Source organism: Protopterus annectens, chromosome 12.part0 (genome assembly GCF_019279795.1).
Source record: "Protopterus annectens isolate FY-2018-M chromosome 12.part0, PAN1.0, whole genome shotgun sequence".
Taxonomy (NCBI): domain Eukaryota; kingdom Metazoa; phylum Chordata; order Ceratodontiformes; family Protopteridae; genus Protopterus; species Protopterus annectens.
The window spans coordinates 1,256,268,053-1,256,286,252 of NC_056746.1; the positions used below are offsets into that span (position 1 = coordinate 1,256,268,053).

Sequence of the window (18,200 nt, forward strand, 5' to 3'; positions counted from 1 at the left end):
CAATTTGACCGACGTCAGCCTTATACTTTGATATTCGGGCCGACCGAGGACAGCGGACTACCCAAGTGTAAGGACTGCAGCAATGTGGATCTTCGAACATCTACATTTATGGTAGGTACAAAACTGTACTTTTCTCCACTTCCAGTAATAGTTGGTCCAGGCTTTCTTCCCCAGTTCGGGATATTATTCTGGCCTTCCAGCAAGCTTCTACCAAAAAAGTCAACAGAAGCAAATGGAAAAGATTTTCTATTTGGGGTTCTAGCCAGAATATCGACCCTTTTTCAGTCCCAACTTTAGCCATTCTTTCTTTTCTAACATCTCTCTTTAAAGAGGAGGCAAGTTTTTCAAAGGTTAAACTTCATTTATCAGCGATTTCAAATTTCCATTCAGGAAATCTACTTCTGTGGCATCTTGTAGGTTGTGTAAAGCATTCAAGAAGGGCATTTTTCTTCTCAGACCCCCAATAAAAAGACACTCTCCCTTCTTGGGACCTTACTGTGGCTCAAGGATCAACTCAGAAGCCCTTTGAACTATCTGACAAGTGTGATTTGAAATTTCTTTCATGGAAAACTGTCTTTTTGGTAGCTGTAACTTCAGTGTAAAGGATTTCTTAACTCCATGCTGTGTTTTCTTATATTGTTTTTCACAAAGACAAGGTTTCTATATGGACTTATTCTTCCTTTCTTCCTAAAGTGGCGTCTGAAAAGAACAATCAGTCCAGTTACTGCCCCCCCCCCTCAGTTTTCTAATAAGGGACAGTACATGATTCATTTCCTCGATATGCCCAGACAACTACGTTTTTATCTTCACAGAACAAAACACTTCAGAAAGTCGGATCAGCTTTTCATATCCTTTTTCCCCTAATTGCCTAGGTCAGGTGGTATCTAAAGTTACTCTAGCTAAATGGATTACTGATTTGTATGTCACTGGTTTTATTCTCAAAAAGCCTAAATTTACTAATACCTCCTCGAGCACATTCAGTTTGGTCATGGCTGCTTCAACAGCTTTTTGATAAAGGACCACCATTGATAACAATTGTGCTGCAACTGCTTGGTCAAAGACTCGTACTTTTGTTGCGCGTTACAAGTTGGACATCATATCCAAAAGCAGAGTTCCTTTTGGTTTGGCATTGCGCTGGTATGTCCTTCCATGAGGGCCTCCTGAGGACTACATAGCTGGGGACATTGTCCCATTTGTGAAGAAGAATGAAAAGGACAACATCAGATTTATAAGGTATGTATTCATAACTTCTGATATGTGTTTGTTTTCATTTTTCCTCACCTTTCCTCTCATCCATTCCACCATCCCTTTTGCTCCTGGAAGTTCCTGTTAGACTGGTTTGGAACTGTACTGTTTCATGTTTGAGGCCTGTCTTTAGTTCTTCTGTCTGTTTCTATCTTCTTAGACAGTTCGGAGATTAACTACCAAACTGAATCTGAGGTAATGGGGATGGAATGGGGCATTATGGGTAGAGGAGTAGCTAGAGAGCTGGATCTGAAATCTAGTGTATGCGGCAGAGTTGGGGTGCTGTTATCCTCTGTTACAGGTAGTTGGACTTAAAGGCAGTGCCATAGTTGTCATTTCTTAAGACAGTCCGTACACAGGCCTTTTTAGAAGCAGCTACTTGGACATCTGTGAACACTTTTTTTCAAAGTATTACAAATTGTACATCACTTCTTTGCAGCAGCAGGATTTGCTGTAGCCCTATTACAGGGCGTGCTACAACCCAGCCACTCCATTCAAGCCACTTCCCATACATGCTTAAGCTGTGCAAGTATCTGCTTATGCCAGTATTTGGTTTTAATTCCATTTTATTGTAACTCTAGTATCCAGTAGAGTTGGATTTATCAGAGTTTTTTTCCCTTGTCATGTAAATGATGGTCTAGAAATGTTTTAGTATGTTTCACTGTACTCCTTCTCACTTGCATTTTCATATACTTGCTAAAGAACTTTTTTTATTTTTTTTATTTTTTTGGTGAGGAGAGTTTTGTTCATGTACTGGGTAGAGGGAGCTCTCTGTAACAGTCACCTAAGTGTAATTGTGACTGAGGTTGTTGCATTGAGGAATTGGATGCAGCCACTTAAGAAAAGGAACATTGCTTTGGCCATTTGATTGTAGTAGATTTTATTTTTGCATGCATGGTCCCTGTGCACTTGTGCAGCACTTGTCCCTTAACTCTTGCTACTTGTGAAGCACGTACAGTTGTTTCTTCAGGTGTCTTGTTGATTTGTGTACTCTTGTCAGTTTTTAATTTTAATCTGTAAATAATGTATTGTACCAATTTGAGCTGAGGCTATGTAGTTTATTCATCAATTTATTTAATAATTAAGCTTTGTTTGCTTTTCAGTGCTTTCAGCAAAACTTAAAGACAACAAGAAGAATTGGTTTGGCCCTAGTCCCTATGTGGAAGTTGTAGTAGATGGACAGTCAAAGAAGACAGATAAATGTAACAATACACACAGCCCAAAATGGAAGCAACATCTTACAGTGTATGTATTCTTGATTAGTTTGTTTTTTCCCAATAATGCGGTATTAGTTGTAATTATTTAAAATGAAATGAGTCAAAATAGCTGGATCATTAACTGTTTTCAGATGGGTGTTAAATAGTGTCATACCTTTCATTATGAAATATGTTTACTTAGATGGGCATTTTTTTTTGTTCTCGTTTCAGAATTGTTACTCCACAGAGCAAATTAAATTTTCGAGTATGGAGCCATCAAACATTAAAGTCAGATATTTTATTAGGAAGTGCAGTATTGGATATTTATAATGAATTGAAGAACAACAGCATGAAATGTGAGTATAAGTTAACTGACTTGTGGAATGTAAAATTGAGAAAAATATACGCATTAGTTGCGCCATTAAAAATGACGTATTTAAACAAATGCAGAATTAACCTTTCCAGTCCATTTTAGGTAGATCAGTTTAATATTTCCAGTTTTTTAAAGAAAATTATCCATGTTTTGCAAGCCCAGCAAGAAATGATATGCAACTCTAGTGGGAACTATTCTTTGATACATCCTGCCTTGGGTATTGAAACCTGAAATGCAGGAGGAGTGTCTTGTCACTGTTTCAGTACATCAGCACTGGCTAAGTTACAGATTGCACTATTTTGATTGAGGTTTAATGGACTCTATGAAGAAGCAAAGGTGAGTTTTGTTCTTCCTATTCTGTTCCCCTTTTCTCAGAGTTTTTCCTGATCTTTGAATTAATGTAGTAAAGCTTAGTGTTATGGGGCTTACCTTTCATCATGGGGACAGGGGGAGGTGAGTGCCTTGCAACAAAAAAAAACAAAACAAAAAAAAAAAAAGACTTTTAATGACCTTGCGAGTGTCACATTTTGAGCTTGCAAATGCTTACAATTTTACACCTTTTAATTTAGACAATTGTAGTGGATACTATTTTTACTTTTGATGAGTTTTTAACATGGTTTGATCAGATGCTCAAAGTAATTTATTTCTTCTGTCTTCACAGCACTGGTTAGGTTATACAGGCCACTCTATATTCAATTCCGTTGGCAGTTTTTTTTTTTTTTTTTTTTTTATTTCCCCTAAGTGTAATCATGAGATGCAGTGTTGGGGCCCCATTTAGCTGCTAATGGGTAAGGTATGCAAGCACATTCCAGCCCACTCTGGACTTGCAATCAAACTATACAGCCACTTTGAAGTGAGCTCCTGCATTTCTTCTGGCTCCATATCCATATTCAAATCTGTTTTTATCTGTTCCAGTCTGAATAGAAACAGAGTTCCAGGACTAGACGATGAGAGTGATTTCTGTATTTTATGTAGTCTGAATTTATCTGTAGAATGCAAGTGTTTTGCACTTGATAATTGTGCAAGTAAACTAGCTTTGGTCCTGTTCTTAGGAGTAAATTTGTTTTAAGTGTAGCGGAAACCTCCTTCATGTTAATCATGGGTCGTAGCCTGAAATGTATATAGCAAGCTGGTAGCTTCCAAGGCTTTAGGGTACTTTGCATGTTCCCTAGCCTCTAAATGACTTGGGCAGAGCACTAAACCTTCAGAGCTTTCTTGCCATTGGAATGCGCTGTTCCCTGCAGGCTTCTGAGTGATAGTCATTTAGTGCTTATTCAAGGCTGGGCAGAGAAATATCCTCTTTGGGAGTAACTTCCATTTTGTGTTAAGGGATAGGAGTTATGTATTTAATATTCGTTAATTGGGTGGTGAACTGGTTTGAAGGACCGTCTTCATTCACAACCCTGGACCTGAGAGGCCAGACAATGCAACTGAACATACAACAGAATGTAGAAATATAAAAAAAAATTACCTCCACTCTAAAAGTTTTAGTCATGAGATAGTTTGATTTACCAAGGCTTCACTACCCACTTGTCAGACCCTTATTTTTTTTCCCCCCCGGTAAAGACATGCTCTTTAGTTCTTCCTTTCCCTGTCTTTAAGAAAAATGCTGTAATTGAGCCTTCTGTGTTGAAACCAGCTTCCTCTTCAACTCAGCTGACCGAGTGACTCTTCTGCGGCCACTTCAAGTACATTGGACCGCTCATCACTTTTTCAATGGCTTACTGGTGTTGCTCTATGGAAAGCTGGTATGAACTGAGACAGGCATGACTTCTGGCTGTTCAGCAGCCCCCTTCAGGTAAGGGAGAGCAACACTTGCTCATATTATTGGAGGAAATGGTGATCGTTCTTGTGCAAAGCTGTCTGAGGAGCTTGGTTCCCAGGGAAAGGACCATTCATTGGGTCAGTCTTTTTCTCTTTTGGGATTTCTCCCAGGAAAGACATTTATCTTCACATAAATCACATAGGGACTGACTGAGAAGATTGGCCAAGGTTTGCTCTTTATATTCTGAGGCTTCCATGAATTTAAAGAGAGACTTTTTTTTCTCTCAGGCTAAGGGACAGGAGTTAGACTTGGATTGTGTTTCTGAAGTTCCTACCTTTCAGAATGGGGAGTCTAACTCTGAGGAAAGTTTTTCTTTAGGTTCCCTTCCTAAAATTATAATTGATACTTTTGCCAGAATTTATTTCAAAAGAAATTGCAGAATCGCTGCAAAGATATTTGTTACAGGTGTATTTCCCCTCAGCCTGCAGCTGTTCCTCCTGTTTTACCAACATTAGAGGATGTTTTATTTGCAGCCAGCAGTTTGCCTGACTTTCTGGGGGCAGGTGGCCAAGTTTTCATATAAGGTTATTTAGATCCACAAATTTTTTTTCAAACCATGCAGTGATTTCTCTGTTTGATCCACCTTCTGCCAATAATAATTGTTAGCAGCTAATCTTATTACTTCTGAAATGGAAAAGCCTTCTGCTAGGTTTGGGAAGGTATTTTATACTTCTACCTTAGTCATCAGGATTGTGAATTGTTAGGTTCACATGTCCAAGTTTTTTTGTTGGCTTCCTTTGCTAACATGAGAAAGTTAGGGTTGCTGACCTCCCTCGTTGAGACTGACTTCTCTGAATTATTTAATGTCATCTGTGTCTTGGGTAACCAGATAATCTAAAATGTTATGTTCTTATGACAGTGCTGATGCTGTTTCTGGAGCAGCTGTCATGGAGTCTTCTCAGAAATAGCAACAGGATGCCAAAGCTAAGCTGCTTAATGCTTTTCTGGTTAAAGAGGTATTTGACCTATACTCTGCTGAGGTCCTTAAAAGATTTGATGAAAAAGAGAACCTAATTCAAGGGATTTCCCAGAAGTTTCAACCATCCATGTCAAAATGTAAAAGAATCTTTTCTTCCAGTACTGGTCATTTTTTTATAGGAAATGCTGTCCCAACATGACCTAAGCAAACAAAATTTCAGACAGCAATGGCAGGGAGGTTCAAAAAGAGAGAGGATCCTCCTAGGTCAAAGGACAGTTTAAAAACCTTACTTTATTGCTCCCGTCATGTTTTCTCCCACCACATCCTGGCAGACTTTAAAAGCTTTCTCAGTCTGTCTTCACTTCCCAATGTGGTAACAGATATCCTCAGACATTTTGGTTTCATCTGGCAGTGGGACTCCCATCCTCCTTTTCAAGGGATTCCTCTGCACCCGTCCAATCAAGCATTCCTGTTTCCTGCTACTGTAGATCAAGCACAGTCTCTGGGAGTTATAAAACCCTTCCTCCCAAATCAAATGGGGAATGGGTCTATCAGGAATCTTTTTGGTGCCAAAGAAAAGGGGAACTTGGAGACCTGTTTTGCACCCATCCTACCACCTGTCTCAGGCACTTTATCTTCATCACCTGTAGCTTCCTCATCCATTTTGCCTTTACTCCCCAGATTTCTGTACCGTGCAGTAGTACTTGTTGCACTACTGTTTCATACACCTTACCTTTCAGCTTATTTGGGATTTTTCTGTCATGCACTACACCTGATACTTTACGCTAGTTGGCTGCAACCCCTATGATTCTAGCTTTGACATCCTTATTCAGACTTCCCTTCCCCTTAACCACCTTTCCCAGATACTTGAAGCTGTTAATCTGTTCCACTATTTTCCCTTCTATTTAATTTCTCAGCTTCTGATTTCCCCATTTGCTGCCATTACATCTGTCTTATCTGTACTCCTTTGCATCCCATGTGCCTCCAGTTTTGCCATTCTATTCCCTTACCCTTTGCTGAAGCTCTATCGTAGAGTCTGCCTGTAATGCCACATTTTGATACAGCAACTTTGTTGACTTATCTCCCCCTACCTGTTTGCTAATGTAGTCCGTCACCAGTACGGAGGACAGTGGGCTTGGAGATGAACCCTGATGCACACCCACTCCCACTGGGTTCTCCTCTGTAAAACATGAACTGTCTGTACTATACTTGAATCATTGCCAGAATTAGGGCAAGCTATGTTTAAGTACCCAGTGTTTCTGGGGCTACAAACCACCATAGGACTGCCCAAATCAACTTTCTTGGGTCCTTGTCCTATGCTTTCTCCAAGTCTAGGAATGCCCAGTTGGACTTTTTCCTCATTTCTAGCTCCTTCAAGCATCTGTGTCACTGCAAACTTTGGGTCAATTGTGCTGCATCCTGATCTGAGTTTGACCTGCTCATTTCTCTTTTCACTTTCTACTACTGTGCATTTATCAGTCATTCCCTCCAGAACTTTCATGCAGTATGGTAAGAGTTTGATACCTGTATACTGCCCACAATTGTGACTGTAGCCTTTGTTCTTGAACACTGGCACTAGTATGCCTATTCTCCAATCATCTGGGATTTGTATTTCTCTTCATACTGCTACAAGTACCTCCAGGAGCCATTTTCCCCCTATCTCACCAAACATCTTGATCATATCTGCTGTGACCTCGCCTTAGTCTGCTGCTTTCCCTGACTTAATTTTCCTTGGTGCTGCTCTTGGTGCTGTTTTAGGGTGGGGATCCTCCTGTTCGCTCACCATAGGCTGTGTCTGGGTAGTACAGCGTCTGTGGGGTTTTTTTTTCATTCAGAAGCTGCTGGAAGTACTCCTTCGATTTGTCTTTGATGTCCTCTGGACTCATGAGCAGGTTTAGTCACACACACTTCATAAGGGATGCCATCTTCATTTTTCTGATTTTTGCGCAGCAGCCTGATAGTTTCTTTATGCCATCCACGGAATCACTTTCCAGAAGTTGGTGGAGTGCCTCTGATGCCTTCTTTGCTACTACAACTCCTCTTAGGTAGGTACTAGGCTCTCTGCCCAAAGGCATTTATAAGCCTAGCCAGAATGTGTTGACTTTTGCCGCCCCCTTAGATTAGTTCCCTGTGACTCTGTCCAACAGAGTCACTGAAGTGATCCCGGGGGTAAACTTTGTTTCCCATCCACTTGTCAAGGTTTCTTTTGAAGAGTGCTGGCCAAGGAGCTCTGCCTAATGTAGATTGGAATCTTGTTCCAAAGCATGGTAAGTCTCTGGGACAGGAATCTATCCCTCTTAGGCTGTTTTAGTCGACCAGTATTCCTTCCTAGCCTGGTCTCTTTTTTTTTCTCCCACTTTTTCCTACACTCCTTTTTTTGATTACTTCCTACACTTCTGTATTCCACCACTAGCTTTCCTTGTGTACCTTATTTCCATACCTGGCTTGACCACATATCTGTTCTGTAGCCTTTAAACAGGCTGTTTTGAGGTGCTGCCATTCTTCACCCGTTTCCTGTTCTTGAGGTGTAGAACCCTGAGTAATTCCTTGAACTGTTGTTTTCTCTGAGGCAGCAGCAGAGGCGCGCAGTGGTTAGTGTTGCCGCCTCACAGCAAGAGGTTCTAGTTCGTTTCTTGGCTGGGGTGCCTTCTTTGGGGAGTCTGCATGTCCTCCCTGCTGTTGCGTGTGCTTCCTCTGGGTGCTCCAGTTTCCTCCCACATCCAAAAGGCATGTTACAGGTGGATTGGACACTCTGAATTGGCCCTAGGTGTGTGTGTGTGTGTGTGTGTGTGTGTGTGTGTGTGTGTGTGTGTGTGTGTGTGTGTGTGTGTGTGTGTGTGTGTGTGTGTGTGTGTGTGTGTGTGTGTGTGTGTGTGTGTGTGTGTGTGTGTGTGTGTGTGTGTGTGTGTGTGTGTGTGTGTGTGTGTGTGTGTGTGTGTGTGTGTGTGTGTGTGTGTGTGTGGTGTGTGTGTGTGGTGTGTGTGTGTGGTGTGTGTGTGTGTGTGTCTTCTTTGGAAGGTTGGGCACTGGGCTGACAACATAGAACTCCACTGCCAATCGTTTTGCAGACTATTCCACTGTGGTGACCCCTAAAGGAAAAAGCCAAAAGAAGAAGTTGTGCTTTTTCTTCAGTTAACGTCAGGTCTTCAGTCTGGTCTCTGACCACTGCTTGCAGCTGGTTGTGGTAAGCAGTGGTCTATGCTCTGAGCTGACTATTTTGCTGGGGATGACTTTGCAGTAGCTGATTTTACCCCAGTGTCCTTTTACTAGGAGGAAGTCTGCCCGAGTTGCATGTTGGCCACTTTGTGTTCTTGTGACTCTGCCTTTCTGAACCATGTGTTGGCCACCATCAAGCCATTTGCCAGACATACGTCTAGAATTTTTTTTTTTGTTCCTCACTCTCATAACCCTGCTGTGCGGAATACGCTGAGATTGAGTACTGCCCTATCATTGCACTGAAATCTGATTGTCATGAGTCTGTTACTATTTCTGGTGACATCCCTCACTGTCTTCTGAAGCCTCTCCTGCACCATTTCTAGCCTGTCCTCCTGAGTAGTCTACTCTGTATCCCAGGCCAAGTACCTTTGCTGCACTGCCCTTTCACCTTGTTCCCTGGATATGTAGCATGTCCAGCTTCCTCCATTGAGCGTGGCAGTGGTTAGTTTGTTCTTTGGCAGGTTTATTGGTTTTACATCCATCTTTCACTCAATAGAGCTACTCCAGGTAACCCAAGCTGGGCAAATGGACACCGGCTGGCCAGTAGCTTATTGGCTCAGGGCTGCTGGACTTTATGGCAGAGCCACACTGGCCAATGGGGCATATACACCTCTCCCACCGTTGGAATAGGCCGGGTGCTCAGCATACTTACCACTAGTGGATACCCATGCCCATTTTTGGCAAAATGAATCAACAGAGTCAGATCACCTAGTGCCATATTTTTAGTTTGAGTGGCTTAGCCCTGCCGTGGTGCACAGTCTGTGATCCAGTCTTGGTGATACTGCGCACCACAGCAGATGCCCAAAACAATTGGTCTGTACAACTGTTGCCCTATTGGGGCATCATGTAGAGTTGATGCTGCTGCCCAAAGCTCCATTCTTAAAGGAGTTTGAGATGGAAACAATCAGCATGTTTTACATAGGTGGGAGAAACTCCACGAAACCCAACAGACGCCGGGAAGAACATGCAAACTCTAAACAAGCATTGTTCAGAGGTCAGGATTGAACCCCTTATACCTTCTGCTTGGGAGACAGAGACCTTAACCATCATACTAACTGGTCCCCACCTTCCTTTTCTAAGCCATCAAAATTCAAAATGCTGTCCCTGGAGTCTTTTGGTTTTCAAGTGACACTGTATTTAAAAGATGCATGTGAAATTGTTCAATCTCGCAGTTTGTTCCTACACACGGGTTCGGAGCCGATCCTCGGCTCCGAGTCGGCCGCATCACTAGCTCGCATCTTCGAGAAAGCTCGAGGCACAGTAATATCCCATGATCCTCCGGTGCTAACCCTCAGATCTAGTTTGCCGCTAGCAGCAGATCACTTCGTGAGGCTCGGGCCAGTACAACTTTTACTACTTTTACTGATAGATATAGTGATATTTTCTTTATCTCCTTCCCCAAAAGGTCCGCGTTCTGCTTCTGTACCTTCGGTACCTACCAAGCGTCGAGACCCAATGCCTCAGAAATCCCCACAGGGAGACTCTGGTTCCTCAGATGCATCCTCAGAAGCTCCCACTGAGGATGTTCCGAGGAAACGACTGTGCAAGAGGAGGCACATAGATTCCCCTCAGGAATCTCTTACATCTGACACTGATTTAGATGAAGCAGAAGGGTCCCCAAAGTCCACCTCTGAGGATGTCTCCTTCGCAGACATTTTGGAAATCCTGAAGCAAAGAGGGGACTGGCAAACCCTTACCCTTTCTGCGGTTTTACTGAAGGCTTTTGGGACTCAACCTTCTACCTCCTGGGTGACTCCTCCCTTTGATGATCTTATGGACCTAGAAGCTCGGAGGGCTTGGGAAACACCTGATACAGTGGAACCAGTCCCACGTAAACCCAACAAATATGACAGCCCCCCAAGATAAAGCCTACCTTACTAAAGGAGTTCCCGTAGACACTGGCGGCGGCCACTAAGAAAGAGATGTCTGAATCATCTTCCTCTGTCCATCCTCCTAATAAGGATTCTAGGACAATGGACAGATATGGGAAGCGCATATTTAGTTCGGCGACTTTTTCCATCCGATCGCTCAACTACCTTACGCATTTTACGCGTTTACAAAGAGATCTCATTAAGGAATTAGGAGATACTCTTCAGGGACACACAGATGCTGCTGTCGCCAACAAAGTGACAGCGCAACTTAACACCCTAAATTCCATAGTCAACTCGTCCATGAGGCTGATTTCATACGCAGCCGAAGGATCGAGTAGAGCGGCAGCTTCAGCGATTGCACTGAGAAGACAGTCCTGGTTGCGCTTATGCTCCTTTGCGGAAACCTTTAAGTCTTCTTTTGCCAATGCCCCCTTTGATGGTGCCTCCCTGTTTGGGCCCAAAGTAAAGGAGACTGTCACAAGGTGTGAACAAGAAGGGAAGACCCTGTCTGCCGTAGGGGTCCATTTTTCCGTTCCATCTAGACCCTACCCTAAAGGGCAACGAGGAGGAAAGATGTGGTTCCAAAAAACTCTGGGATCTTTTCAACACACCCAAAGTGACGCCCCCTCCAGAGGCAGAGGAGGGGGAAGAAATGGAAGACACCGTCCAGCCAGCAGAGGGGGTCCGCAAAATCAGGGTGACAGACGTTCTCTGGAAAACCCTTCCAGCACTCCTGAGTGCAGGCCCGACTGTCCTGCTCCGGAGGCAGTCGGGGGTCGCTTAGCTTTATACCCAGAGGCCTGGCTAAATCTTACATCAGATTACTGGGTAAAAAGCATAGTTACCAGAGGCTACAACATCCCCTTCATAACAATACCACCAAACTCCAAAAAACTCCCAGATGTTCCACCCAGTCTGCGAGATCAAGCAACCATAGAAATAAAAAGGTTGCTCGAAAACAGTCATCCAACCAGTCCCAGCGGACCAAATAGGATCTGGAACTTACTCAAGGTTCTTTTTAGTTCCAAAGAAAACAGGGGACTGGAGGCCAATTCTAGTCCTCAGCAAGCTAAATACCTTTGTAAAAAAGGAAAAGTTCCGGATGGTCACGCTTCAGTCAATCCTCCCTTTTTTGCAAAAGGGCGACTGGATGTGCTCTATAGATCTCAAAGACGCATACTACCATATCAAAATGGCCAGGGCGTCCAGCGATCATTTGCGCTTCCGGCTGGGAGCCAGTCATTTCCAGTTTCGCGCTCTGCCCTTTGGTCTCACCTCAGCCCCCAGGGTGTTCACCAAATGCATGGCAGTAGTAGCGTCTCACTTGAGACGAAAGGGATTCCGGGTGTTTCCTTATCTAGACGACTGGCTCCTTTCCGCCACCACCAAGTGTCGTCTGCTACAAGCCAGGGACTACGCCATCAATCTTTGCTCTTCACTAGGCATAACGGTGAATTTTGGAAAATCTGTCTTATCGCCGTCACAGCGTTTCTTATTTATAGGAGCACAGCTAGACACTTCCCTGGCTCAAGTTACTCTCCCCCCATCAAGGGTGTCAGACCTCAGGCACCAAATTTCGCTCCTTCAGAACAACAGAGTCTCAGCACGACAAGTATTAAGAGCGCTAGGCTTGATGTCAGCATCCCTTCTGGTAGTTCCCTTAGGCAGAATGCACATGAGGATCCTTCAATGGATGCTATTCGCCCAATGGTCGTATCTACAACTTCCACTGGATCACGAATTATTGCAAGAAGGATCTCTTGTGGTGGATACACAGTCAAGAGCTAACACTAGGACGACCCTTTGTATTGCCCAGTCCGATAGCAACTCTAACCACGGACGCTTCCCTGATAGGGTGGGGGGGATTCTTTCAGGGACAAACAGTCCAAGGTCAATGGTCCAACTTGGAGTACAATCTGCACATCAATGTTCTAGAGATGAGGGCAGTGTTTCTAGCGTTGCAACACTTTCACGAGTCCTTACCTCGGGGAACAGTGACAGTTCAGACAGACAGCATGTCAGTGGTCTGGTACATAAACAAGCAAGGGGGAACCAGATCTTACCCGTTATGCAGAGAGGCCCTCAGAATTTGGCAATGGACAAAGTCCACCGGACGCTTTCTGATAGCAACGCACATCCCGGGGATTTCCAACGTAATCGCGGACAGGTTGAGCAGAGCCATCCTGTTCCCTCACGAGTGGTCCCTCAAACGTCAAGTAGCGGAAGAGATCTTCCGCAGATGGGGCCAGCCTTGCTGCGACCTGTTTGCAATCCCCTTTGAATGCCAAATGCAGAAGCTATTTTGCCCTGTTACCCCCCCCCAGGGGGTGTCCCCAGGGACGCACTGGTATATGATTGGCCCCCGGGTCTCCTTTACGCCTTTCCTCCTGTTCCGCTAATTCCCAGGTTTTTGCAGAAAGCCAAATGTCTGGACAGGACCATAATACTGATAGCACCATTCTGGCCTCGACAAATCTGGTTTCCCTTCCTTCAATCCCATCAAGTGGAGGAACCATGGATTCTGGACCCGGAGCCAGATCTGTTGACACACTCGTCGGGAGTTTCTCACACCTCCCTCAAGTCCCTCAAACTGACAGCTTGGCTGCTGCGCTTCCCATCTTAGCCAGGTCGGAGTTACTATCTCCTGCAGTGCAACAAATTATTGTATCTTCTCACAAACCATCTACAAGAAAATTGTACATCAGCAAATTGAACTGTTTTGCGCACTGGGCCTCCAAACAAGGTATAGATCCATTCGGGGCCCCAGTACACAAGATACTAGATTTCCTCACCTCACTTTTTCAAGAAGGAGCATCAACATCCACTATAAGGGTTCAACTGGCCGCTATTTCCAATTTTCATATTGGCCGTGAGGATGGTTCCCTTATGTCCCACAGGCTTTGTAAAGCCTTCATGAAAGGTACTTTTCACCTCCATCCCCCCTTTCATAATCCAATAGCACCTTGGAATCTTAATCTCATGCTGTCACAACTCATGTTGTCCCCTTTTGAACCAGCTACCACAACTCCGTTAAAATTTCTTTCGTGGAAAACACTTTTCCTGGTTGCCATCACTTCCGCCAGAAGAGTTTCAGAGTTACAGGCTCTATCTATCCGACCCCGCATATGATTTTTCATCCAGATAGAGTAACCTTGCGCACCAATCCGTCCTTCCTTCCGAAGGTTTGTTCGATTCAGAACATCAATCAATCTATCGAACTACCTACCTTCTTTAAAAATCATTCCAATAAGCCAGAATACACATTGCACAAGTTGGACGTTCACAGACAACTAAGATTTTACTTACATAGGACAAAAGAGCACAGAAAGTCAGATCAACTATTTGTCTCATATGCTGACCAAAGAAAAGGACAGGCAGTAACGAAGGTTACCTTATCCAAATGGCTCTCAGATTGCATAAATTTCGTATATGCTGAATCCAAACAGCAACTCCCTTTCAAACCCAGAGCTCATTCTACAAGGGTGATTGCTACCTCTTCAGCCCATACCGCTCGTTTGCCCTTAGATACCATTTGTGCAGCGGCAACTTGGGCAAAACCACATACCTTTATCGCCCACTACAAGCTAGACAAGAGTTCCAGGGACAGGGCTACGTTTGGTTCCACTGTTCTCAGGAATGTTCTCCTTTGAGCCATCCGGGAAAAAGGAGCTAGGGATGCTACCCGTGTGTAAGAACAAACGGCGAGATTGAACAATTTCACATTAAGAAGTTATGTCTTACCATAACGATCCATGTGAATTGTTCATCTCGCCTTTGTTCTTACATTCCCCCGTCCTACGGTCTGGGAGAACGGTTTTTTGATTAGATTCCTTTTCAGCCTTTTCTAGGTATGGTTGACATGTTATTAACATCAGTAATGGCATCTTTTATCCTCTACCTGGCAGTAGGGTTTTTAGACATGTTTCTAAGAGGGATTCTTCTGGTATAGCAAACTAGATCTGAGGGTTAGCACCGGAGGATCATGGGATATTACTGTGCCTCGAGCTTTCTCGAAGATGCGAGCTAGTGATGCGGCCGACTCGGAGCCGAGGATCGGCTCCGAACCCGTGTGTAAGAACAAAGGCGAGATGAACAATTCACATGGATCGTTATGGTAAGACATAACTTCTTATCATTGTATTCCAGTTCTTAAAATAATTCAGATGCTTTTTATGTTTGTGTCTGGTTTAAATTTTCAATTTTCTGCTTTCCATTTGGGTTGTCAACAGCTCTAGGAGTGTTCACAAAGCACTTGGCTTCTGTAATAATCCATTGCAGTTTGTAGGGCATTCACATTTATCCATATTTGTTTCTATATCAGCATATCGAATGCTGTAAACACTGAATGCAATTTCATTGAACTGAAATGTTCGAAATCTCAAGAGAGCGAACTGACAGAACATAGAGTTCTTTCCCAGGGAAAGAGATTGGTGTTCCGTGCAAAAAAAAATAAATAAAAATTTCATTACTTTAAACACTGGCAGAAATGGGGGGCTGTCCCCCCCCCCACCCCCTACTTAAATATGTCAACTCTGAGACCGCACCACAGTGGAGGAAATAGCAAACTCTGATGACTGCCCACTGATTTCTTTCCCTGGGAAAGAAATCGATGTTCTGTCAGTTTGCTCTTCTGAGATTTCGAACATTTCAGTTCGATGAAATTAAATTTGGCGTTTTCAACATTCGAAATGCTGATAGGAACCCCATATTTAGACAATTGCCTTATTTTTGCAGAGTTGTTTACAACTTGTGTAGATTCTCTGGCTTGGGTAAAACTTTTGTCTCACTCTGGGGTTTCAGGTGAACATAAAAAAAATCTCATTTTGTTTCGCGTGGTAAAGCAGTTGTCTGACTACCTGTTTTCCCTTCCAGCTCCTACTCATTTGATAAGTACATGTTCCTCAGACTTTGTATTGGGGAGCTGTATCCAAACTTTATACTGTAGGGTTTGTGGAACAAATGGGGCAAATTAAAGTGCATGAATGTAAAAGAAATGATGGCTGTATTTAATACTCTCAAATCTCTAAACTGTCTTTGGATTCCAGGCTGTCTACTAGTAATGACTAACACCACCACAGTGATATTTGGTACATAAACTGGGGAGGGGGGACCAGGTCCTAGCCCTTTGCAACCTAGCAATGGTAATTTGGGAACTAGCAAGTTGGTATTATTTGACCCCTCCAGGCTACTTGCATTCCGTCAGCACAGAATGTTATAGCAGGCAAGCTGAGCAAGACCAGGAGAGACCATCACAAATCGAAGTTAAACCCAAGGGTTTTCCAGGGATTAATCTCACTGTAGGGAACACCGCCACTTAGTGCTGTGAACATTGACTTGAGATGATGGTAACTGTTGATGTGACACCACAGTCCCATGTGCAAAATGAGGACAAGGGCATTATGGTTGGATCTATTCGAGGTGTTCCACCCATCCATTTGCCTGTATTCACAGTAGACAAAGGAATTCTGCTCCAAGACTCCTTGCACAAAGACCTGGAAGACAGATGCTTTTTCATTCCCATGGATGTGGATGTTGCTGTATACCTTTTCACCATTTCCTGTGATAACTAGGGTTCTTTAAAGTTTTTGAAGGACTTGCCAAGGATTCTACTGTAACTCCATTTTGGGTCACTTAACAGTGGTTCTTCCTTCTCAGACTAGCCAGTGACATTTACCACAAGCTTTCTTACTAGATGCATGTACACAAGACAGGCATTGTTTGGTAAACACCACACTTCAATTTCTGCAACTCACTGCTTGAATGATTTTTTTTACCATTTTTAGGTACCTGTTTTCTGAGGACATGCAGCAAGAATTTAAGGAGGCTAAGAATCCTATTGCTAAAAAATCATAATTGGCTTAGGGGGAAAATCTCTTCACCTAGAAGACGGGTGTCTCTTTCTTGGGATTTGAGTTTTTACTGGATAAACTTGCATTTTTTTCCTTTTGAACCTGCTGCGGAGGCTGATCTGAAGTTCTTGTCTTACAAAACAGTGTTATAATCTTGCAAAAGTCAGCAATGATTATTTGAATTAGAAGCCTCTCCATTTTTGGTAGGGTAACTTGGAGAGCAGCTCCTTCCTTCCTTTATGCCTAAAGTGGTTTTGCAGTTAAATTTTCAGCCAGGCTATTTGTTTCTGTTATATCTAGAACCGAAAAAACATGGAAGAAATAATTCTATCCACTATATGTCCACAGGTGACTTGGTTACTAGGTTGGCAGGACAGAAATCTTAAGGAAATCTTAATCATTTGCCCCTTTTCCTTGTCATCCTAGGAAGTAAACGGTCAGTGTTGAAACGGACTGTTTCCACATGGTTGTGTCATGCTGTTTTTTGTTTCTCTCATCATGGAAAGACACTTCAGGTTGTGTCAGAGCTGCCTTTTCAATGGCTTTGGCTACATGTTCATATCAATCACTTCTATAGTAGCCTTAGCTGTATGGGTTGTATCCTGTCAAGTATATAATAGCCAGCTAGCTTCCAAATTCTCATGATACCCTCCACACACCCAGCAGCCTTAGCTGCACTGACTAAAAAGACAAGTTTAGGCGCCAAACCTTCAAGAGGTTTCCTGCTGCCGAAGAGTTTTAAAGACTTTAATTTTTAACCAGCTTTTGTTGCTTGTTTTATCCAGGAAAGGAGCAGCACTATTTTCAGCTTTATCATGGAGCAAAGTGTCAGATCTATGGTCAGTCCTTAACAGCCACCAAAAGAAAGAAAAAAATTAAGCAAACCTTTGCCTCCACAGTAGGCTAGCAGTTTTCCTCAGTTGTAGGTAGGTGACTCTTCTGTGGCCATTTGTTGTACCACAAACCACTCTTCTTTTACCCCAGATCCCTCTGGTGTAGCTCCTGCAGCCGCTATGGCCTGGCGGTTGGCTATGTCCTCTGCAGCTGTTGAGGTCCCCTCAATGGGCTAAGGAGAGACTCTCTTGTTTGCCCTGGGAGAGGGAGCAGAGATGGCTTCTCTCTTGTCAGAATGTTGTGCCCATCCCTGAGGAAGCTGCTGCTGCCATTAACACTGTTGGCCCCATTTTTCCTGTCAATAATAAACTCGAAACTACAGATCTAGCTATAGGTTTAATTGAGGCTGTTTATCATTCTTATAGTTTATGATAAATGAAAGGAGGATACCACTTCTGAAGAGATTAAAGATTGTGTATCTGGAGAGGGAAGATGAATGGACTTATTTTCTCTTCAAATTTTTTATTTGGACCCTGAGATGAGATCAGTTTCTGATTTTTTTTTTTTCCCTGTGGGGGTGGGGTTCTTACTGTTTCCAGAATGTGCTAGTGTTTTCAATGGGAGAACACCAAGGTTTCTGTCCCTCAGTGAGTAGAATGAACTGTTGCAGAAGGATTTCCAGAACTTAACCATTTCTTCCAGTTCTGTCAGCTTTGGAGGATGTGGTTACTGCCTGAAGATGTTCTTCATACCACATTGCTGCAGTCCTAACACTTGGGGTAGTCCGCTGTCCCAGTCGGCCCGAATACCAAAGTATATGGCTGACGTCGGTCAAGGCGCATTAGTCTGACGTCAGGACGTCAGGGTACAAA

The 18,200-nt window shown here is 43.4% G+C and overlaps 1 protein-coding gene across 4 annotated transcripts in view; it reads left to right on the forward strand.

Moving 5' to 3' along the window:
* ITCH (itchy E3 ubiquitin protein ligase) overlaps positions 1–18,200 on the forward strand; it is a 2,580,358-nt gene that overhangs the window by 289,935 nt on the left and 2,272,223 nt on the right. For all 4 annotated transcript variants that reach the window (XM_044090275.1, XM_044090277.1, XM_044090278.1 and 1 more), the window contains exons 3-4: positions 2,349–2,490; positions 2,673–2,797. In XM_044090275.1, coding sequence (XP_043946210.1) covers positions 2,349–2,490; positions 2,673–2,797 — 267 coding nt within the window. The remainder of the gene's footprint in view (positions 1–2,348; positions 2,491–2,672; positions 2,798–18,200) is intronic.